A 25106-nucleotide genomic window follows, 5' to 3' on the forward strand; every position below is an offset into this window, starting at 1 on the left:
CTTTTGCTCCGGGTTTAATTATAAAATTAAAAAAAAAAAACAAAAACACTCGTCAAAATGTTATCAGGAACTTTTATCTAATATGATGCTTATTTATTATTATTTTATAGTAATTTTTATTTTAATGAAATGTGTTTGAAATGTTACAAATATAATTGTTATGTATTGAACTGTTTACACGTTGAGTTTAATAATATTTTATTTATGTTGGACTCGTTTATTATAAATAAACTGAAATTAAACTCTAATTTAAAATTCAATTTATAAACAATTTGAATTTAAACAAGACAAAATTAAGTTTATTTTAGCCCACAAACAAATTTGCTGACAAATTCGTGAAATAAATATTTTTTATTATTATTATTTTAATACTTTTTTATTTATTCTTCATATTTATGAAAAAAATATTTATATTTATTTGAACAATATTATTGTATTTGTTTTAAAAATTTATATTTATATTTGTTACATTTATTAGTTATAAAAAATAAATTTTAAAATTTTAATTAAAAAATTCTTACAAGATCACACTTAAACTTGACTAGTTAAGAAACAAGCAAGATGAGCTTGAGTTCAAGCCCATTTTTGAGTTGAAGTTTGCCACATTATTAGCAAATCAATCTCAAGCAACGACTCAATTATAACCTTAATTATAGGCCCACCATTATTTTTTTATTAACAGCATGGATTTAATAATAAACAAAAGTTTAAAAAATTAAATACTATTTTTATTTTTATTTTATTTATTTTTCTTAACAACTCATAATAAAATTAAATAATATTTTCAATTTTTATTTTTCTCAATAAAACGAACTAGAATAAAAATAATAAAATAAAATATAAATTTCTACTTAAATAAAAGTTTTACGAGAATGAATTTAAAAAAAAAAGAAGTAATAACTCGAGATAAGACCTAACAAGGTCATAAACACTTGGACCTGAAGGAGCTTCACTTATCTCACAAGCAAAAGTTCTTCCACACACAACATAGGAAACAAATTACTCAACTAAAAGAAATAATTGACTAAGTTGAAAGATGAGACAATCAAACAATGTTTTTTATAAGAATTACAAAAATCACTATCACTTGTGTGACCCAAAACAAAATTTTGATAGCTCAAAGCAAAACCAAGGCCCTACATCTAACTCTGGTTGATAATAAATGTGCTTTCACATTTTCTTAACCCGGCATGGCCGAGGAGAGGACAGGTCCTTTTTTTGAGGACACTCCCAGTAATGGATCCAATGGAGCTGAGATGGGACCTGTAGCTCAGAAAATTAGAGCACATGACTATGAACCACAGTGTTGAGGGCCCAAATCCCTCCTAGTCCACGACCAGCCCAAAAGGGAAGGACTTTCGCTCTGGGGTAGGAAAATCATGATCGAAATAGCAAACCAAAAGCTATGGAACTTGGGTGATGACCTTACTTTACTTTTTATTTATTATTTATTGTTAATGATGAAATCATTACATATGCCCAGCCATCAACGTATCCTTCTGTTGTACACCTCTTAACTCTCTCAGCCAGAATAAGTGTAACATGTTTAACTTGAAGGGTTCATTGTAAGTTAGTCAAACCTCAGACTTAGCACTAGGAATAAGTTTACTCACACTGGGAAATTTCCAGAAACAGATTGTCAACACAATCATCTACAAATGTCAAATCTTGGATCTTCTCCTTCCATGTATTGGCAGACTTAAAAAATACCAGACTTGGTGCAAGGAACCAGATTCATGCTGCTGAAACTTCCTCAACTGTAGGCCTCTGCATGAAGAGGAACTGCACAGAGAATGTTTTGTTAAGCCAACTAGCCCAAACAGCAATAGGGGGACAAAAAAAAAGAAAAACTATACAAGCAAACATATAGCTCTGCATCCTTTGGATTGACCTCAAAAGATTGGCCTGATCTCTCAAATTCCAGCATGCTAAGAGCAACTTCACAGCTTTGTGACACAATAGGCTCAGGATCTTTTACAAATTCCTCCAGAAGTCCTACACATTGATCATCTAAAATAGCAGTAGCATTAACTTTTAGCTTAAGAACCAACAATTAAAAACAACAGAATTTTTCTCTCCCATTTTTAGGCATGCAATGTTCAGATAAAGATAGTAGATCCAACGGCAAAAAAGTAGTACTTATCTCACAAAGTATAACAATAGAAAGCTACAGCTAAGATACCTTCATATTATTATATTACTAATCACTGGAAGTACTAGTGCCTGGAGATGGTAGGAAGCTCACCAAGTCCCTTTACAAAGCACATGAAGAATGATATATCTAGAATAATGAAGTTTACAACTTCTCAAATAGATGAGAGAAATTGCCTTCACATAGTTGTTGAGAAAACTGATCTTGCTCAACACCTCAAAAACTGATTTCCGTCAGCACCTAAGAGTACCTAACCACAATAGTTTCTGTCTCTGGCAAAAACCATAAATTTTCCAGTACACATATATAAGCTAAGTAGAAATGTATAAATAGAAGGCACAAAGAGGGTGCCACCCATTAACACAATTGGAAAACCAAATCAAAAGACCTTAAATGATCTACACATGCTTTACTTCAGAAGTCTCATTGAGGTAAAAAAATTAGCTCAAAGGATTTACCACACAAAATCAACCATAACAATAGGAGCAATTCTACTTATCATGTCCTTCTATCTTGTGAAAAATCCACAAAGACAAAGATAAACCAAATGTACCATGTCAAACAAAAAGGCAAATATTAAAAAAAAAAAATCTTTCTCTTGCCCACTTTGGCACTCTACGACACCCATCATCCACCCCCACACTCCATCCCAGAAAAGGCCATAAAACAGTCCTAGGAAAGCATCCTTCAAGGTCATATGGGGTCACAATCCAAAGTTCTCAAGTTATCATATAATGGATACTAAGATTATTGAACAATTCCTGTCTTACGCACCAATTGACATGAATGGGAATTACAAGGCGAGCATGGGATGAAACCTCGCTGCAGAGTGCCTGGGTGAACCTCACTTTAGTTTAGTCCTCCCACCACCACACCTCACTGTACTCATTTTAACATATAAGAGCCTCAGTCCACTAAGTTTCTCGCACACTTTTCCCCCATTTAATCTGACCCACCAAATAACACTACAAATAGAGAGAGTTAAGAGAGAAATCTAAATTTTCTAAATAGTATATGATTTCTATATGAGAAAAATGAATGACATATAAAAAAACTACACATCACCTCTCTGTTCTAGCAAAAACAGGAAAAAGAAAAGAAAAAAAATAACTAAACATTAGTAGCCCACAAACACCTTCAAGTTCAACCTAACCCAAACCCAGACAAGAATAGACCACCTCCTAGAAAGGTTGTTAGTGGCAATCTGCCAGGCAACAAACAAAATCCAACTTCATCACGCATCTTTGCTAAACATAATTAACATGCTCCTTCACCCACCAAAAAGAAAATAACAAAGACGAATACATTTCTTTTTCTTTTCTTTTTTTTTTTTTTTTTTTAGAAGATAAACATAATCCAAGAAATAGGAAAGATGTTATCAAGACCTGCAATAGAACCAAGAGCTTCAGCAGCTTCATGTCTAACCATTGGGTGCTCATTTGTGTTCCTAAGTATCTTGGAAAGTGCAGCAGATGCAGTTTTGTTTTGCAATTGACCCAAGACATAAGCAACCTACCAGAAAGACAAAGAAATGATTCAAAGGTTGCAGGGAAAAATAATGGGTTCGGTAAAGCAGGCCAGACTGTGAGTGCACTGTGCATAAGCCCTTTTTTCATAAGAAGCTTTTATGAACTAATCTTCACAGTACCATTTTTGATATTGCATAAAGAATTACAATCACAAAATTGTCATATATATGAACATGATGGTCAAACTTGTCTATCCATTACAATGGTTAAAATTAATTAGTAAATAGTAACTACATCAGCAGAAGCAATAGAGCTCTAGCAGCTTCTCTCAACATAAAAGGGGAATGTTGACAAGTTCAAGAAAGATGTGATGACAAAAAACTTATTGAAAGGAAAAGAAAAAAAAAAGTGATGTCCTTGAAAAGACTTAAAACGCTCTCACTCCCATTCCCATAACCCCCTCCCCCAATCGCCAACAATTGCCAATCTAGTGAAACAACAAATTCAATATTCATTCCATGCTATACTTAATTCAGAGGAAAACAAACAAAATAAATGTCTTAACCAACCTCATGACGCAAGAGAGCACTCCTTGAACCCAAAGAATCAATTATGGCAGTGATGGCTTTGTCTCCCCCATGGTTCCTAAGTGCAAAAAGAGCTGCATATCGCTCATACATGCTCTTTTCTTCATCCAAAAGAACTTCCCTGGAACCACTCAAATTCAGTCAACAAATAAGAAATTTCCCCTTGGTACCCATGTTAATTGGTCTATTAATTGTACCCACTAGCTAGACAAACCTTAAGTGATCAACAGAAGAACAAGAGGCAGGTGCAGCAGGGTCAACTGACAAAAATGGTGATGATTCAGTAACAGATGATCTGTCATGATTCTGGACATCCTTCATTTCTTCAATACGACTAAGAGCCAATTCACATGTTTCTCGGACCTCCTCAGCTGGATCTGAAACCAGACCGTGCTTTAAAAGAGGAATATTACTCTCCAAACCAATTGCCCCGAGAGCTTCTGCAGCCTGCACAATTATAAGGCAGACAAAAGGGGAAAAAAATAAATATCGTAGCAAACAATAAAGTTAGCCAGAAATATAACTTTAAAAGTTAAAAGAATCTTGCCTCATGGCGAACAATGGGATGCAGAGAAATATCACTGAGAATGGCTTCTAATGCAGGGATGGCATCACTATCTTGCATCTGACCCAATGCAAATGCAGCCTCATGTGCCAGTAGATTTGAGGAATCTCTTGTTGCTGCAGGAGCAGGCAAACCATGAGTCCTTGTGTTAGAAATTTTCTGATCAATCTCCATTGGAATATTTTAACATACTTTTGAGTATTAGGCACCCATCCAAGATATCATCCTAGATAGAAACTAAAATTTACTGATCAGGGTTCTAATAATTTGAAGAACAAGTCAAACTGGAGCATAAATAAAAGGAGAGACTGGCCTCATCGTAAATTCAATGTAGAAGCATGCATAAGACTAGACATTAAGAACATGGTTTAGATTAAATCAGAGGTTGATTTCTGTGAAATCACTTCACGTACAAAGCTCACAGTGAGCCTAGGAAACCTGCTCTCATCTCTGTGCATGAAGGCGCCTTAAAGAATTGCTTCAATTCTATATAAAGAACATCGGGGAAACTTGAACTTGATCAGGGCCATGCACATTCAATCGAAACCAAACATTCTGTTGGATCAGATTACTAGTCAATTCTAATACTACAACATAATCTGAACTCTTAAGATGCAATTCTTATGCAATACCTCCGTACTAAGTAGAAAAGTCAAACCTAGCAAACTTACAAACTTTAGGAAGAAATTCATCTCACTTTTTCTATGTAAATATATTTCGTAGCGAAATGATAAGTCGCCAGAATCTAGTTTGCAAAGAAAATTCCTCAAACCCTAGAGAGAGAGAGAGAGAGAGAGAGAACCGGCAATAAGGGCATTGCGAGGGAGAGGACCACGGAGATTGCGAAGAGAGAAGAGGGCTCTGAAGCGCTCCGATATGGGCTGGTTCTGGTCCAGCAACTGGTCGCACAAGAACTTCTCCATCTCTGCCGACACAGCGAAAGCGTTCACGCAAGAAGCCATTTTAGCAGCAAAAATGCGATTTTGAGAGTTTGGAACTTCTGTATCGGATGCGAATTCTCTCGTGAAGAAGACCCCACGATCGAATCGCCAAACCCTAGACTTCTTACAGCTCGAGCCTCGACGCCGGACGCCCGACGCCTGTTCAGTACCGTTGGATTCGTTGCTTTAATGCTTACGCAGGAAGCTAAACTGTAATAACATAGCGAGAAGATTCGTTCATGAAGCCGATGTCGATGGGCCGGGCCTAATTGAGTGGTAGTTATGGCCCAACCCACATACCTGTCTGGGCTTTTGGCCCGAAATCTATTTTAAAAACACGAAAAAAGACGGCTAAAATGCACCACAGCCGGGAATCGGACCCGGGTCGGAACCGTACTGTTCAATCACTAGCCCGCACCGATGCACTTTAAAATAAATTAAAATTCTATCATGTAGACAGAATTATTCTATATACCATATCTATGATAAAACCTAAAAATTTACTTTTCCTGAGTAACGTTTTGCACCCAGTTGGCCTTCAAAACAAAGTTAATAATTGCCCCAAATGCATTTGGATATCAATCTTTACCCTTAGTTTAAGAGTAGTAATGATGGGGGCATTTTAGCCTTAGGAAAAAATAGAAAAATATAAACCCATAAAGATCAAACTTAATTTAAGAGTAATGATATTTAAGTTAGAAGTTTAAATTTAATTTAAAAACTTATTAAAACCATGAAAATCAAACTTGAAGGATTAGGTCTGAACTTAAACTAAGACTGAGGCCTAATATGCTTAAAACCTAAAGTGACTTAATTTGAAATATCCACAAACCTTAAATATTGATCTTAAATTAAATCAACATCTAATTAGCCAAATGACACAATCATGGCCTTTTATTGGTCTCTCAATGAACTTATTTAAGAGCACAACTTTCCAAGAGTCAAGTATTTTATAGGAGATCGGGTTTTGTCATCTTCTTGTAAATCGAACTAATATTAGACAATGTTAGACTTAAGGACAATAAGAAACGCCTTAAAATCAATCAAAATCAATTGCGCACACAACTACTAAACAAATTTGGTGATGATCGACTCTAAAACTTCATCAAATATGGAATTCAGTGTTACATGATGACACTTGGGTTGAATTATAGAAGAATTTTAATTAGAAATAAATAATAACTTATTAGATTGTTTTAGAAGGATCGAAAGTAAATAAAAAGATTATTAAGAAGCCAAAAAAAGTACAAGAAAGAGGATCATAAGCTCACTTTATGCCTTATAATTAATCTTTACAATAACTTTCAACCCATAATTAAGCTTAATCATTTATAATATTCTTTATTCCGTAGGACATAAGCACCTTAGATAAGCAAAAATTCAACAAATCCTTGTTAGATAATGATGTTGGGACTCAGTGCATCGCCTATCAACTTTCTATAAGCACAAGTTCTTGTTTTTGAGATAGATTATAACAATCAACTCAGTATTTGGCATTAAAAAAAATAAGTAAAATTAGCATAGTAACAAAGAGGATAAGATTAAAAGCTTGTTTACCTCAAAAAGAATTAGGGATTTATTATATAGCTCGATCTAAATGGTCCGAATACAATTTCCAATAGAACTTTTACTTAGGATGCGACCTCGAGATATCATCTGAGAATAGTGCTAACCCCCAAACCACTGAGTTATCTTAATCATGAGAACCATGCTCTTGGTGGTTAATAATGACACAGGTGATCTAAATGTCCTGCAAATGTATTTCATATATAATTAATTCTAGGATTAATCCACGTATGGATAAGTACTCCTTGTCCTTGATTGGTCCATGTGTCACCTTGCGATTAGCTAGTACTTGATTTAATTAATAATCACCCATAACTTAATTAATTTTATTAATATTTATAAATGCATAAAAAAAAGGTCATATATACCCACTAAAATGTCCAAATATATATTAATATATATCGTTCATACGTGAACTAGTAGCAAGCGCAGGCTCTTGATGATCAGTGCCATTTTTGAATCCACTGGCCCTCTATGGGGTTAAGCAGCTAGTGAAAAGATATATATATATATATATATATATATTCAATCTCCTTAATTCGACACAAAAATGTGTATAAATTAACTCAGTAAGATTGAAGCACAATAAACCCTAAAACAAAACTTCTCAAATTAATTAGGGTTCCGTTCCCTACAACACGTACGTAGCTGAACAAGATTGCAGAAACTATTTAGATTAATTATTATAATTATAATACATAAATGATAAGATCGATCGTATCTCTGTTCAGCCAGCATGAAAGTTGATCCATTCTATGGATTGCAACCAAGCCTGAGCTCCAAATCCAACCCATCTTCCTCCTCGCTTCCAACGTCTCTCTTCTTCTCCTTATCCTCCACATCCAGCGGGCCAAACCTCAAGCTCAAGCTCATACTCACCCTGCAATCGTCTCCAAATGGATTCAAATTCAACCCTTGCTGGCTTTGATCGCAGAAGCTACCCTGGGTTGCTGCATAAGCAGCAGGCCTTGCAGCCGATGTCGAAGCTGGAAAATGGGTCCGGAGACTGACCTGAGCCTCCCGAGAAAATTCCGGTGGCCTGCTCAGAACATGCTGGAAGCTCCTGGGATTCGCGTAGAGCTCTCCAAGGCTGTGTGGACTCGTCGAACCCGGCCGGCCGGTCTTGGCTCGATCTCTCCTGTGGATGTTCATGTGGCCCCCCAAAGCCTGCGCCGTCGAGAAGCCTCGCTTGCAGAAGACACACTCGTAGGAACGGCCTGCGGCCACGTATATGTTGTCTTGCTCCGGCGGCTGGTCGTCAACTTCCTCGTCCGATGAAGTTGCGGAGTTATCGGGGTGGATGGAATCCATTAATGTGATGCCTCGAAGAAGGGAGAATGGATGGTGAAGAGGGTATTAGGGTTGATATTGGTGAAGCAGAAACAGGTTTAGACGGGTTGCGAGGATGGACTGATTCTTTAGCTGGCGAACAGTTAATTAATGGATCAATATATATATGAGTGTTTGAATTGTAAGAACTTTAATATAATCCTAATTAGTTGCATCAAAGGAAACAAAACAAAAAAGGAGCTTTAATTAATATAGTCTATGTTCCTTCTTTAGTTTGTCTCCTACTGCATGTCTCTCTTGTTCCTTTCATTGATCCAAGTTTCTTTTAAATAAAGCAAAATATAGCCAAATAATTACACATAACAACATAGAGATCTAACTTATTGAAAAACTCTTTAGAATGAAGGAAAAATTAAATAAAGATTGATGATATCATAAAATTTGAACGAATGACTCTAATATACAAATTTATCGTATAAAAATTTGTTTCGTAATAAATAGAACAAGTTTTCAAAATTTTAAATCAATCATATAAAGATCACCCACTCAATTATAACTACGAAGTTACCTACTAAAACAATTTAAAAGAATATTATTAGGCAATTTTTATTGAGAAAAATGGCATGAATTAAAGGAGAACATGTAAGTTGCAATCTTGACATGCACATTACAACTCTTTTTATAAGTAAGATATATATGTGTGTGTGTGTGTTGGAATAAATATAAATATACCCCTATTGAGTCTTAGAGCACTCTTGTATGTTAATCACTTTGAAGGATAACTTTTGTTCTTTTTTTGTTAATTTTTATATAATGTGAAACGATTAGTTTAAAATCATCTCTAACATTTTTCTAAATATTAGTCAAAAAGGTACGAGGCATTCAAATAAGTTATTGATACTCCTAGAAATTTTAGAATTTAGCTTAACCTATTTTTTTTTTAATTATTATATTTTTTTTCATGATTGTACATCACTAAAAGCACAAGACAAAAGACAAATTAAAACAAATGCTTGATTCCTCATGGCCCTCCCAACCAATCTCCTCTGTAGGTTTCAACCCTTTTGTGATCTTTTTCTATTCCTTATTGGTTTAGTAAACTAACTCGATTATCTCCCCCCCTTCCTTCTTATCCATATGGTCCGCTCCCTACATATTTCCTTTGGATGACCATTTCCATGCTTGTAACCATTAGTCTAGGTATTTTTTTTTTTAGTGGTTTCACAAACCCACTTAAATATTTGTATTTTACTAGTTAGAGTTAGCATTTAATATTTAATCTAATTAAAATTTGGCATCTCATCTGGGTTTAGAAACTCCTGAATTTTCCAATCACTATATATATATCCCCAATGTCTATCCCTTACTTGGTTTTATCCCTCTTGTTGGTTCGAGTGTACCAAGTGCTTCTCTTCTTGTTTGTTTTCATGATGGGTTTATCTATCTCCCAGTCTTCAATGTCAAGCACCCAGCAAAAACATATTAACCTAATGCACTACACATTGACATTTTGGTGTTTGTTAACAAATAGCTAGGTTTCAACCCTAGGGAGCCTCTTGGGTTCTAGCCATGGCTCCTGGAGTTGTGATTGATAGAAAGAAAAAAACAAAGGAAACTGTTTGGATCACAAATAAACAGCAATGATGTTGGCAAGGAAAGATGTTGGAACCTTCCTACATGGGATGAAATTTGGGGTAACTAAGGAGGACATGATGCAACTTTGTAGCTTATATACTTGTCCTCAGGGAAAGCTGTAAGTGTCTTTACATGTCTGATGGGCCACATATATGTCACCACCACAATCACTATCCCACAAAGTATCATATAGCCATATCAAGTAGCCACATGCCAATTAATATATAATTTAAGAAATTAAAAATTCACTAAAAAAAATACTATTAAAATATTATATATGGGTCGTGCTGTTTTTTTTTTTAAGTATTGTAGCCAATAATTAATAAATATCATTACTGTATCTTTTTTAAATTTTAATTGCTTTTTTCTAATAATGAAATATGTATAACATGTATCTTTTTATATATGGTGCTACGTACATTGATGTATTAGTGATAGCCTAACATGGATTGAGCTGCCCAAGATCAGGTAACTAATATATTTAAAATGTTATCTGGACAATTAGTTCTAATACTTGTAATCATATTTATGTCTTGATATATTTTATTTTATTTTATATTAATACAAATATATATTGCATCAACACATGAATGTCTTTAAAAATATTAAAATTGAGTATCTAAATAATATTTCTATTAATATATATATATAAAATAACTAGAATTATTAATTGCAAATGAAATTGCAATCTAGATAGCTAAAATGACATTATTTTGACAACTAAGGCCAAAAAGGAGACCGCTTTGGTCCCCTCTACCTCTTTTCCTTTCCTTTCTCTTCATCTTCTTCAAAGCCTCAACACCAATCTTTTTTTTTCTTTTTCTTTTCTTTTCTTTTTTTTTCCTTTTTTGATGAGTTGTTGTCCTAGTTTTGATCGTTCTTCCTTTTATCTACTTTTTCTCTTCTCTAAAATCCTTTTGAGCTTATCATCTGTTGTTGCAAATCTTCTCCCAAGCCCATTATTCTAGCTCCAAAACCCTTTTAGCTAGAAAAGATAAGAAAATGAGAGATTGTTGAATCGATGACAGTGGCTTGTCAGAGTGGAAAAGAAGAGAAGAGAAGAAGAAAGATCGTTGGCACCAAAAAGGGTTTTGGAGAGGAGAATGAGAGAATGAGAGAAGGCAAAGAGAGTTAGACTATAATTTCATTAGTAGTCAAAATTGATTTGAGCTATTCTCACATATATATATATACATACATATATATATATATATTAACACGTGGCAAATGAATGCACCTTGAAGGGATCCACATCACAAGCCAATTCAGCTCCTTGATCAATCTTAAGCATGATATGCTTGTGCATATATAATACAAACAAAATTTAACTAACAATCACAAAAAAAAAAAAAAAAATAGAGTTATAAAAAATATCGTTTCAGTATGCTATTTTGAGAAGAGATTTTATATAAAAAGTTGCTATAAGGATATCATCTTTATATCTTGACTTACATTACAAATTTAAAAATTCAAAAATTGTCTCTTTTGTTGAAACATTGGGCCGACAAGAAAGGCAGGAAGCGGTTTAAAAGGGTGGTTGAAGACAAATTAAGACGACAATTAAGCAAATAAAATTTGTTATCATGGGATTTGTTTAAGGGTTCATTAGGGCGGGCTGATTAGAGGATATTTTAATAAGGTCTAATGCAATGCAAGAGTTGGGAGGAGGAGGAGGAATTTGGCTTCCCAATTATTATTAAGCCATGGAGGGTGGCAACATCAGTGCTGCAACTGCTACTGACTTTTTCCACATTATCCCATTCCTAATCATGTATCACACCCTTTTGTTTTGCTTCCTTGGCTGCTGCTTTTATAATTATAAAGCCTCACATTTCAGTGGTTTCGGTTATGTTTTTTTGTTGTTTCTGGCTTCGATAATATATATTATATTTTATGTCTCATTAATATGTTACTAAATAGGCCACAGTTCCCATAGACTTGAAACCCAGACTAGCCAGTCAAATAAATCAAGACTCTTTTAACAATCCATCAAACTTATTCACTTGACTGACTCGGTGTAGCTACTCTTCCTTTCACGTCAAATCAGTTTTAAGAGTTTTTAATTTCATTTTTATTCTCACCATCTCTCGTGCATTAATGTTTTGTGTTACATCAATATAAATACACCAACACATTAATGTATGAGTATCGTCAAAAGTGTCACAACTAAATATTCAAATCCGTATATTGAACAGACCCAAAGAGAACTAATAGTCCGGATCATTGAATATATATATATATATATATATAGGCTATATTCAAAACCTCTGAGAGAATGAAAAGGCAAAAGGTGTATTGAAATTCACTAATAAAAGAAAAGGGAAAACAGCATCCTTATGAGAAAATAATCTCTGGAACGCAGTTTACAGGCTAAGTGCAAAACTAGATCTCCAACTAAATAAAGAACGTCTATTCCTCCTGTAACCATAAAAATTGTTGCTGTTTAAACATGCATCACTGCATAACCGGTTAAGCATGGCAGTAGTGGCTTGATTGAAATTAAGAAAGATATTATGATCTCGCAGATTGGAGAATGAAGCTAACCGCTCGATGGTGTCTCTCGTCAAGGGTGGGCAATGGTGGAAGCTGGGATGGTCCCTGCGAGAGAGGTCTCTTTGTGGAATTGTTGGACAGGGAGGAGCTGGAGATGCCCAAGTAAGAAGGGATCAGATAGAGAGATATAAAAGGATTCCACTTCCCACATTGCATTTTTGTGGAGATGAGTGGAATTGGACCGAAGAATTTTCTCATACCTTTTGAGGTAATTCTCGATAAAAAGAAGAGGAGATTCATCAACGAACGAGTAGCACAAGAGCAACCCATGAAAAGTTTTTAGTCCGCACGTGGTAGCAAGAAACTGAAGCCTGCATTTTCGCGAATGAGTGGCGGCGGTTCTATGACCAAAATTTCGATCTGATCCATTGACTTGGACAAGTCATCAACAGAAAATGGAATGCTGCATGGTGAATGGTGGAGAAAAGCAGTGGTTAAAGGCTCAATTCTTCAGTAGATCCATGGAAGTAACACAACAGAGAAGAAAAGGGGAGATTAGTATCAAAGAATTTAATCCCGTCTCTAACCTTGAATCATCATCCAGCAAAAAAGAACTGCTGACAGCATTGTTTGAGTCTTCAGTCATTAGGACCCTCATGTTGGATATTACCTGCCAATCCAAATCTCATGAGTAAACCCTAATTGGACAATCTTTAAGGTTATTTCTCATCCATCACTATCTAAAATGGAAAAAGCCCACAAACAATCAAGCTGCAAAAAGGTAGGCATGATTTCAGTGGTAGAACTTAAAGTTACTTCTATCTCGTAGATGAAACATTAATGAAAGAAGTCGTATGACCTAGTTTGGAAAATTATATAGTTTCAACAGAGACGCCTCCTTGACCATTTCTCCTATATAGTTTGATAAGGTTTAAGAATAGATAAATTTGTTACTCTACACTGAAAATCAGAGATTTTAAGAAAAGTCTAACCAAGTTAAAGGTAACAAGGAGGCTTACATCCTGGGAAAGGCTATGTGTTCCATACTTGTCATCCCAGTACATCGTGCTGATTCGATATAGCTGTTGTATGCTAAGCACCTGTTGAAAATTAAAATTTCACCTGGTTCAGAAACTGAGATATATAGTTTAATAAATGGTCTTTTTATAAATTTTGGAAGCAACTCACTGGGCACAGGTCATGACTTATTTCATCAAGTGTCTTCTTTGGTTTTTGATGTATGACCTAAATCAAGGAGCATAAATCATTCTTGGATTTATAACATCACCATAGTACAAGTAAAAAGTAGGATTTTCAAAACTTTTCACGCATTTCGCCTTCTTTGTTTGAAGTAAATGACATAGCAAACAATTACGGAAACTGCTAAGCACAGACAAGGATGCAATACCAGGAACCCAATAGCCTGTCTAATATGCTTGAGTTCATCCCAAGCTGAACCTGCATACTGAAAGTTTTCCTTTTCTTTAGCAAGGGACTAAAAAAAACATAAATAAAATAAAGGCGGTGAAAGGCCCACTACTTCATCATTCATGGCCTATTTTTCATTTACCAAGTGGCAATCAAAATATGGTTACCTCATCAGTAGCCTCAAAGCACCAATTTTCCAGTTCAGCCAAGCCTGCCTTGACATATTCTCCATTACTAAATGAGCAGCATTCACGTCTTAGTAGAAGACTGCAGCCAAGAGTTATAACATGTGATACTTTTATTCAATAAAGAATCTTCAAAGTGTAAAAATATATGTAACTGCCTCCATCCTAGAATCCATACCTGTTGAACAATTGCACATTGATAAATGAAAATATTTGTGAGAACACTTTGCGAACCAAAAAGGGGGCTACCTGAAAGTAAAATTCATGCCAATACATTGCAGCTTAATGATTTTAACAGAAAATGAAGTACCATTCAACAAAAACTACCATGATATCTAATCTTGTTAATAACCAAAGAAAGTTGAGATAAAAGCATCTATCTAAAATTTTAATCATCATTATTTTTTCATAATCCAACTATGACAACAAAAGACTCATTTCTAGAGGATAAAAGCATAATGCTGCCATTTGCTTTGCATAAATGTTGACAAAGAAGATTACAATTACATATGTGATGACTACTGCTTCAATAGTGAAGCAATTGCAATTTCTTTCAATAATAATTGCGAATTACAAAGGATAACAAGAAGATGGTAAGCCACAAGGTTGTCTTGCTAAACCCCGCATACTCAAAAGATTTTAGAATAAAATGATTTTGTTACACATTAGCCCTATTAGTATTCTGTTGTTTCTTTTAAGAAAATGATAAACTTAATTAAATTAAGAGAGCACGGGGTAATAGTGTTATGATTTCAGCAGTTCCAGCCAACTGACCCTAACAATATATATTAATTACCACCAAAAACAACCAGCAATACAATAGGACAGATAAACGCCCTTTCAAAGATAGATCCATGCCACAAACTCCCTTTCCCACAAAACAGCTGAACCCACAAGCACAATAGCAACCCAGTTTAGATTACATGCAGTTTGTGAAAAGGAGACACAGCCAAAGGTAGCCACCAATGATCTCAAAATAAATTAAGAAAGACATAGTTTAGCAATAAATGCCCTTTCAAAGCTAGATCCATGCCACAAACTCCCTTTCCCATGAAACAGCTGAACTTCAAAGCACCATAGCAGTCCCGTTTGGATTACATGCAGTTTGTGAAAAGGAGACACAGCCAAAGGTAGCCACCAATGATCTCAAAATAAATTAAGAAAGCATAGGGTAATAATTATAAGTTCAGCAGTTCCAGCCAAATGACCCTAACAATACAACAATTACCCACCAAACACAACCAGCAATACAACAGGAAAGATAAATGTCCTTCCAAAGTGCCATAGTGTTTTGTTGCTCTTCCTATTCTAGCAGTTTTTGCTGTCAGAACCAGATTGATATAGCTGTTTAAGCCACAAATAAATCATTAACATTATAAAGAAAGAAGGAGAACCATGCATATTAACTCATGAAAATTGGAAACATTAAGCACAGCATGGAAGTAGACTTACGTATTATGGTAACAACAGAAATTCAGATGAGAAATCTAGGAAAACAACATAGTGATCAAACTTCTTAACAATCTTATACATTCCACATCCCAAATATTCTGATTAAGTCTCCTACTCAGAAAATTGTGCCCACAAACACTTCACAAACAAGTTGAGAGAACCACGTTCTATAACAAAACTTAAGGATCATTAACGCAAAAAAAACCCACCAAGTTTCAAATAAGAAAAAGAACACCTAAAGATCATGAACCCACTGGCACTTCCATCCATCACCAGACCATATCACCACCATTGCAGGACAAGCAAAACAGCACCATCTCTATTACCCCCCCAATGTAAACCCTAAACCCTCACCTTACCGAATATCGAACTCCAACCACCCTCATGGTGGCAAAATCACCATGAATCAAACTGCCATTAGAATACTTAAGTGGGTATTTAACTGACACCATTGCTCATCCAAAAATTCAATCACTACCTTACAAGGGTTAGGGTATAAGATATGTGTTTTGACACCCCATACCCAAATTAAATTTTCGGATCCTCTAACTTTTAATGATATTGAAGAAAAGAAGCTCACTTCTAATCCTACAACTCCAGCATGCATGTTTCAATAACATGGGTTATGCATAGTTGTAACAAGCATAATTCTAACATGCTGTCCCCCTTTTGGTGATTCTTTCCTTATCAATCAGCAAAAATAGCATTATGCCATAACTCATAGTCATAGGTGGGATCAACTATGTGGGTTTTAGCTAGTCAATAATCTCTATAGATAACTACATCTTCTGTAAACTACACCCTGTTAACACATATTATTTAACTGAACTTTTGAATAAAGGAAAATTGAGCATACTAATATTCTTAAATGAGAACTTTTGTCCATCCACCTTACAAATGGACCAAGTTACAGAGAGGTGATTTCTTTGCATTTTTGAGCAAAGAGCGTTTATAGTAATTTAAGAAACCAAAGGAGTGTGAGTGTCCATATATTTACTAGAAATTGAGGGGTGTAGCAGTTTGCCCTTGTCTTATTCAGTATGACTCATGGCATAAGATGTTCAACTACCAGGTGACAATCTTTGAGGAACTAAACAATGTTTCCTACAGAAGAGAACATGAAAGGAAATAACAGACTTAATCAAATTGTTTCCAAACCAATTAGTTCTAGTTAATTCAAGGGCGTGGACAGAGAGCATGACAAGCTCAAGGCTGAATAAAGTTGAAAACAGAAAGGGTGACCACACATGTCATAGAAACATATCATGTGATTAAACATGCAAAAAAACAACAAAACAGGAAAGGAAACAAAACAAATTTAATAATAAAGGAGAACGTGGACAATTATTGCACTTACACAATTGGTTTTCAATATGTTCAAGAAATTTGTAAGACTCTTTACAATCCCTTGCCAGTGAGCAATCAAAATCTCCTGAGCAGCAGCATTTGCAAGGGTGCGAGCTGTCCCCTTAAGTAAACTCGCTCTTGATATTCTTGGAGCCTAGACCATTCGAGGTGCAGATGCATATATTGCAAATGGTTTAGTAAAGAGTGAAAATATGAAGACACGTGTGATTTAGTATGCAGCTAGGTACCTGAATGCACAACCCAAGTAGTGGAGAGATCTCCTTTTTCAGGTTATCTCGAATCATCCCATATATCTTTTCAACATATGCTGTCAGCTGCTGTTTAAACAGCAAAGCAGGGTACTTGGCTTCAACTTGGGGTAAAGTATCCACTCCGCTAGTCAACTCACCATTGGCAAGAGAAAGATTGACACCTTGTGGATTTCCACGGAAACTCTAAAAAAGAATCTATTTCAACCTTTGAGATAGAAAGGGATAAATTTAAAGTTGCAAAAGAAAAATGTTTTTTTTTTCTTCTTTACCAGTGTCATCCTCCCAAATAGTGTAGCAGATGATTGTCGCCGGTGTTGTGGAGCCATCCCTGCTACACCACCTGCCTTCAATGTTCGTTGCAGCAGCAACAATAGAGTTGATGAATTGGATAGCCAATATGCCAAGGTATCATTGTTGTCCTGAGTCTTCAATACACACAAGTCCCTCTCAAGTTCTGAAGAGCTCCTTATGACAAGAAAACAATATTACCATTGCACAAACAAACCATGGAAATTTGCAGTTCATACCTCAATGGCATGGCCTATGGTTTGGATAATTCGATCAAAAATGCTGGTCCTTTCAGCTTCAAACGACCGCCATTGCCTAAGGCACTTGTATATGATACAGGCAGCAACAGGTCTAGCTTTATTGAAGCCCAGGTGCTGAGCAATACATCGGATGAGCAAGTCCTGGTACTCCTGCTGTTTTTCATTGAGTGACTTTTGTGGTCTCTCCTCCACTTCTGACTGATCCCTCAAGTTCATTGAAGTACTATGCAGATCCTATTATATTTTAGAGGTGATCAGCAAAAAGTTATGATGCAATGAACCAAATAAACAGATCTCGAGTCCAATTTTCAGACCATTTAACTTACCACAGCAGTTTTTGTACTTTCTGCCCTCTGCCAAATGCCAGACAAGAATAATGCCATATAAGATAAGAGCGAACAGTAATTCAAAATCCAATACGCAAAACCATGGTAGGATTACCTGAATAGTTGACCTAGAACGTCCTGGGAGGACTTTATTATTCTGTGCCATGGTTAGAGCTTGCTGACGAAGAACCTTATTTTCTGACTCTATGTTGTTGAGCTTCTCTTCAAGCCTAACCCCAGAAGGACAAAAATTCCATTAACTGCTCCCTGTAAAATGGTATGTACTGGAAATGCCTACTTTCTAAGGACAAACACATTACTATGTAGCCAAGTGGTAGATGACCCACTAATGCTGTTTACTGGAGTAATTTCATACTGCTGTTTTTCATAAAAAAAAATTATGGTTGTGCAACAGACAGACAGAAAAAAAGGACAAAAAACCAAAGGCATGCTCCTCAAAAGTCATTCATCTCAAAGTTTAATATTGTATGAGGAAATTTTTGCTCTGTCAGTAAAAGATGTAAGACAACAGAAAACTTGATTTAATGGTGTACTGGATTAATGTTTGGGAATCCCATTGCAAATAAATAATAGAATTTCCAATCATCTTATAAGCTCAACAAGCATGTCATTGAATATGCAATGATTGACAACTTGTGGCTATCTAATGCAATGGGTTAACATCCGTTTCAGTACATGAACAAAAATCACTAGCAAAATCTTTGTTCTCTAGGGTTCACAACCTCAACTTATCATACATAATCATATTTGATTCCAGTCAGACACTGGGAAAAAAATAATAATAAAAGATCAGCAAATCAAAGTTCAAACCTACCATAACTGATGATTGGTAATAGAATAGAATAATAATATTTGAGGATAGTCAGGTTTAATAAGATTCAAAATTTCCTCAGCAAGGACCCAGTTTTTAGTAATCATATTACATTAATATGTAGCATGCATTACTAGTATTCAATTAATATTTGAGGATAGTCAGGTTTAATAAGATTCAAAATTTCCTCAGCAAGGACCCAGCTTTTAGTGATCATATTACATTAATATGTAGCATGCATTACTAGTATTCAAGATTCATTGCTCTTCCATTTTAAATTCCAATATATATGAAGACTAGCCCTTGATGAACTTTGTGGACTTTAATCTGAACCTTTTTTAAGAGAACTAACCCAGCATCTAATTACACTTAGCCTTGTCCTGTAAACACATAAATTTATGTAATTAGAAACCATTTCTTAGGTTAGACTTAAGAACAAGAATAAAATCAAATTTAATATCAGCTAAACCTAAGAAATATAAATTCTTGTTTTTTATCTTAACAAGAACAATGACATAAAATCAGATTTAATATCAATCTACCCTAACAAACAGGTCCTGTTCTAGTTTTTTTCCCCTTATAAGTAAAATGGTTCTTGTTCTTGTGTTTAAACCTGTTGAGTAATTGACCATGAACTCATCCAAAAGCCCAAGAAGTCAGAAAGAGGGGTAACTTAATTATTTATATTTTGAAACGTGCCCCTTTATGCATAGTTAAACTCTCATTTATAAGTGGGTGAAACAGATGCAAGTATTATATTTAACAGAAATAACATGCAAACTAAATGAGGAACTTTAGACCACCAACTCATCTAAAATCTTAACATTTAGAAAAAGGAGTAACTTAAATTATATATACCTTAATTTATATCTTCAACAAAACGATTGAATGTAGTTGAATATCATATGAAAATAGTTGTATATCATAACCAACACAAAATGATAGTAGTTCTCAATGGTTAAAACAACTTGGTTTTCTGAGATTGGCTTGAGTTAAATATTGGGTTTAACTCACATACATTGGCCAAAAAAACTTGGAAGCAGAGAAAAGCATGGAATGTTGAACTCTTTTACATCTTTTGATGATTTGGGAGGAAGAAATAGGACATTTGGTGGATCCAAGAGTGAAATCTTGGATCTGACTCGCCTACATTACCTGGAAGAAGTTGGACGTAGAGAAAAAAAGAAGGATTTTGCACTATTTGACTTCTTTTGATGATTTGGGAGGAAGAAATAGGACATTTTGTAGATCCAAGCGTGAAATCTTGGATCTGACTCGCCTACATTACCCGTAAGAAGTTGAAAGCAGAAAAAAACAAGGAATTTTGCACTATTTGACTTCTTTTGATGATTTATGAGGAAGAAGTAGGACATTTGTGGATCCAAGAGTGAAATCTTGGATCTGACATGCTCACATTACCCGGAAGAAGTTGGAAGCAAAGAAAAAGAAGGAATTTTGCACTATTTGACTTCTATTGATGATTTGGGAGGAAGAAATAGGGGATTTCATGGGAATGAGCTGCCAATGCCTAGAGTAGAGTCTCTTTTTCTTTTCTTTTCTTCTTTTTTTTTTTTCTCTATTTAGTCCAGTAGGCTACAGTCAATCCCAACCTAGACCGATTTTGGATTTTGTTAACTCTATGGAAATGTAAGGAGCACACAAACCTAATGTTTTTCTATATTTGCAACTTTTTACATGGATTCAATTAATTTCTCTAGTTATAATGAGCTAAAATATCCAAAGACACTGCACTTCCAACACAATTTGCCCAGCCCTTCACTACTCCATGCGATTAATACAAAGTATACACCTGGAACTCCACGTGTGAAGAAAAGAATGTAAGACAATTAGAAAGTCTCCCTTAAATGTTCCAACACTAAAATGACAAGCTTTCTCAAACTAACACTAAGCAGTTCATAAGCAGTTCATTCACTAAAGCCAGGATTGATAAGACCAGCATATATTGCTTGTGCCTAAGGAAAGAATACCTTTTTTCCCAGCTAAGCTTGATCAAGCATTCTATGGAAACAACTCTCTGTCCATTGAACTCACCCTTTTTCTAGAGAGTCTCTATATCCTCAAGCTTAATTTATCCATCCAATACTGTCCTTTTTCCTAGCCAACTTGTAGGTTTATGCACTTGAGCAAAGGGAATGCAGTTTGAACTTGTGTTTTTTCACTACTTGAGCTTACCAAGATCCTCAACTAGGATTTTCTCATTAGACTTCTGAAATATCAGTGCCCTGAGATGATGTTTTCTCAGAATCGCCAGTCAACACCCAGAGAGTGGATTTTGAAAAACTTAGAGATTTACTAATTAGAATTAGCACTTGATTTGAAATTTAACTCTTAGCTGCAGGAAGCTCATACCCAAAAAGGTATAAAATGTTTGGGCAAACAAATACTCCATGAAATAAAGAAGTGCCTCCAAAACCCCAATACATGAGGCTCCCCACTTTGTGAGAGTTGGGGAAGGGTCATTTTTTTACTCAACCTTGTCCTTGCGTTAACAGAAGCTGTTACCACAACTTGAACGTGTGACCTTCTAATTGCAAAGGAGCAACCTCACCATTGCTACCAAGGCTTGCCCTCAGATATTCCATGAAATATGCTTCTAAAATTTCAAGCTCCCCATCCACAGCTTTCTACCAACAGGACCACTTAACAACCTATGTAGATGAATGGGAAAACAAAAATATGGAATTTAACAAAGAGATAAGGATGACGGATATAAACTAGAAGATAATGCCTATTAAGTAGAGTAGACCACAACCAATAAAAAGGTACAAAGACTTACCAAAGATAGAAGAAGTAGAGGATGAAAACCTGATGGAAAGGGAATTGAACTCGCTGCATTATGCGGGCCTTCCACTGGTACAAGTGTGGGAGGGGGAGGACATCTTTTCTTCCATTGCAATAGATTTACAAATCCAGTTAAATAATGTGGAGAACTGATGAAATCAGATATCAAGAAACTAGATGAAAAAAGAGAAATCTTGGTTTTTGTTACTATTTAAGTTTTAAATTCTTTAGAAATTGACAACCTGAGGAACAAAAAGTTTGGAGGACCAAAATCAAATCCTTCATACCTACTCCAAAACCTAAGTAGATTGTAGAACATTTCTTTAAGTCAGCAAGATATTGGCTAATGGAAAATGCAATGATAAAGGCACTGCATGCTGCTATATATCACACTGCTTGGATGGGTAGTACATCTGAACCTATTAAGGAAAACTAGTAATGGAAAAAAAAAATGGATGTTTGAACAAATCAATAACTCCTCCAACAAGCTTTGTTCTAAAGCTGCACCAGGTCAAACTTATGGCCTTCCTATCTATCCCCTGATGAGATTTGCTGATACGGATCTACTCTAAGATCTCTACATGTTTTATCAGGAGTTAACTTGATTCCCCCATGTTATAAGCAACATTATATTTCTAGAGAAAACAGTATTCCTATTTTTGCTGTGCCTAATATTGAATTTAAAGATTCATGAACCTCCAAAAGTTACGCAAAGAGTGTGAGACTTGACTCCATGTGATATTCATTTAGCGCGAAAATCATCTAAAAAACAGGCTAGATATCCTCTTTGAACCAAAATTACAAGGACTCAACAAGTGTTGGGCATCAAATGAGAGGTCCCCTAGTCTCAAGTGAAATATCAGATTTGAATTAAAAAAGAGGTTGTAAACTACATAAGGAAGAATTTTGAAACCTCAGGATATTATCCATCTCATTTCATAAGAAATAAGTAACAATCTATGATTGAGGTATCTAAAGTACATGGCTTGGTGCCCATATTCAATTTAAAAAAAAACTAGCTAGCAGGAATGAATATACAACAGATTAAAAGAGCGAGTTCCGTCAGAAGAAGTCATCAAATGCCCCCTCCCGATCACTTTCCCAGTTTTCAGCTCCTGCACAACGCAACATCAAGAGAAGATGTATAATTTCGTTACTTTCAAGATGTCCTATTTAGAGAAAACTGACATCTAACTTAGGAACAAAGATACTGTTTTCTATGGAGTAAGGGGTAAGGATCAACATATGGAATGAGCAACTGAATTACATAGTTGTCATTCCTGGCAATGAGAATACTCTGAGGAACTATGGTATTCTCACTTTTATTATTAAAGTAGACAACAAGATGATAGAGTCAGTTTTCAGCACGAATGTGCCTTAGAGTTTCTGGTGCAGAGAGGAGACACTAATAAAACTAGACTAACCTGAGACTTCAGCCGCTGAAAGATCCTGAACTATCAGCTGGAAAGCATTGGGATTGAGGGGAGAGATGTTTTCTGGAGTTGAAGCAGGGGCTGGAAAAGTGAAATCAGAGTCTGTGGATGTAGAATCGGAGGAAACGGACAATGCATCAATCTGATCATCTCTAGCAATGAATCCTGAAGTTGAACTCGAGTTGGGTGACGCAGACAATATCATTTTCAGCTCTGAAACTTGGTCTGACATGCAGTTTATCATCCTGAGACACACTAGATCATTCCTAGCATTAGTCAAATGACATGCAGGAGCTATTTTAAGTTGTTGTACTACTTGATGATATCTGGGAACTATTCTAATTTGTATTATTGCTCAAAAGATGTAACTCCAACCACTACCTGCAGATACCTATCCCAAGTATCTACAGTGATTAGAAATAGACCCGGTACGCCACATATTCTTCCCCACTATTATTTAGACATTCTTGTTGATTTTTTTTTTTTTAATTCCCGCTTCATTTATTTGACTAAATTTTCAAACTCGTTTGCAAAGTAATTGAATCACCTAACCTATCTCAAAATATATTTTTTTACAGTTAACAAAAGTAGGAAAAAGATGCAGCCACTATTTCTTCATTGATGCTTGTGATGTGCACACTTATAATGATCACGGAACAAGAAAGGGGGCCACCATGATTAAATAATAAATAGAGCAAGAAAAGATTTCCCTTAAATTGCACCATTTCTATTCCTAGATCTCCCTTAGTAATGACAGCAGATTACTAATTTTTACTAAAGCATATTATTTGACATATATCAACCATTGTTTTCTAGTAGGATAATTTCAAGGCTAGAATTTCTTTGCAACAAGTGCATTAATTACTAACAAATGAACCTCAATGCATTGCCCAAAATAAAAAGATCAAAAGGGAACTGCAGGAACAATTATACATCTTGTTCCCAAAAGTAGAATATCAGATTACCAAGAAAATATAGCAGAACTATACCCTTCAGTAAGCCAAAATTCTTAACAAAAATGTAAAATCTTGATCTTAGAAGAGAAAACCGCCCTAGACCCAGGATTCATTATGATAAAAAATAGAACAATTTTCACCCTCACAAAATTAGAAACTACCTCGAGTAGACAAACCACTTACAAAAAACATAAACTCATAAAGTAAAGAAAAATATTTTTTCAAGCCATCAAGAATCTAATCAACCTTTCAAACAGTGATAAAAGAACCATCTTTAATTACATTAGAGCTTCTCATGGTGATATAGAAAATTGAAGTGTGACGAGACAATACGGGCTTGATAGTGAACTAGTAGCAAAATAAAATATTACATTTCTCAAGCCACCAGATATCCATGTTTTCGTCATAAACATGAAATCAGATAAAAGGTCCCCCAAAAAAACTTGGTACATAAGCAAAGTATTCCATTTGAAACAGCAAAAGAAAGACAAAGCAATTTGGAGAACCATTCTCTAACATTCAGATATTTCCCACTAACATCCTTCCCCTCAAATGATCAACTCATGAACATTTATACTTCCATTGATCCTCAGTGACTTTCATGCCACTGATATCTATTCCATTCAATTGATGTGTCATCTTCATGGAAGGTAAAACTTATCTCTAGTTAGATACCATTTCTAAAACTCAGATTATATTATTTCATCACTGTGCTGTAGTTCCACACAAGCCAACTACACAGCAAACTGATACTTTATTCAGATAATCTTATTTGAACACACAAAATGATTTGCATAAACAGCTAAATTAATACTTTTTAAGTTGTC

The 25106-nt window shown here is 35.2% G+C and overlaps 4 protein-coding genes across 8 annotated transcripts in view; all 4 read right to left on the bottom strand.

Annotated features, from left to right (window-relative positions):
• Positions 1-25106, bottom strand: part of LOC127786488 (autophagy-related protein 9) — a gene marked incomplete in the record, with an annotated part of 1007132 nt that overhangs the window by 224435 nt on the left and 757591 nt on the right.
• Positions 1026-5917, bottom strand: LOC127786552 (deoxyhypusine hydroxylase). The gene is made up of 7 exons (XM_052314023.1): positions 5576-5917; positions 4756-4889; positions 4423-4655; positions 4191-4329; positions 3538-3664; positions 1892-2010; positions 1026-1782 (listed from the first exon to the last, which is right to left on the bottom strand). The coding sequence occupies exons 1-7, from the start codon at positions 5733-5735 to the stop codon at positions 1735-1737; spliced, it is 960 nt and encodes a 319-aa protein (XP_052169983.1). The 5' UTR covers positions 5736-5917; the 3' UTR covers positions 1026-1734.
• LOC127786579 (transcriptional regulator SUPERMAN-like) lies at positions 7820-8710 on the bottom strand. Its single transcript, XM_052314069.1, has one exon. The coding sequence runs from the start codon at positions 8589-8591 to the stop codon at positions 8034-8036; it is 558 nt and encodes a 185-aa protein (XP_052170029.1). The 5' UTR covers positions 8592-8710; the 3' UTR covers positions 7820-8033.
• Positions 12258-25106, bottom strand: part of LOC127786483 (myosin-11-like) — a 33310-nt gene continuing 20461 nt past the window's right edge. Inside the window, exons 26-39 of one of the 5 annotated variants that reach the window (XM_052313905.1) lie at positions 18372-18486; positions 18257-18283; positions 17910-18164; positions 17652-17807; positions 17359-17565; positions 17121-17264; positions 14490-14560; positions 14294-14393; positions 14107-14163; positions 13887-13943; positions 13718-13798; positions 13286-13368; positions 12959-13161; positions 12258-12846 (exon numbers count right to left, since the gene is read on the bottom strand). In XM_052313905.1, coding sequence (XP_052169865.1) covers positions 13038-13161; positions 13286-13368; positions 13718-13798; positions 13887-13943; positions 14107-14163; positions 14294-14393; positions 14490-14560; positions 17121-17264; positions 17359-17565; positions 17652-17807; positions 17910-18164; positions 18257-18283; positions 18372-18486 — 1477 coding nt within the window. In that variant the 3' untranslated portion in view covers positions 12258-12846; positions 12959-13037. The other 4 variants (XM_052313907.1, XM_052313906.1, XM_052313910.1 and 1 more) reach the window with 4 other exon arrangements.

Source organism: Diospyros lotus, chromosome 12 (genome assembly GCF_014633365.1).
Source record: "Diospyros lotus cultivar Yz01 chromosome 12, ASM1463336v1, whole genome shotgun sequence".
Taxonomy (NCBI): domain Eukaryota; kingdom Viridiplantae; phylum Streptophyta; class Magnoliopsida; order Ericales; family Ebenaceae; genus Diospyros; species Diospyros lotus.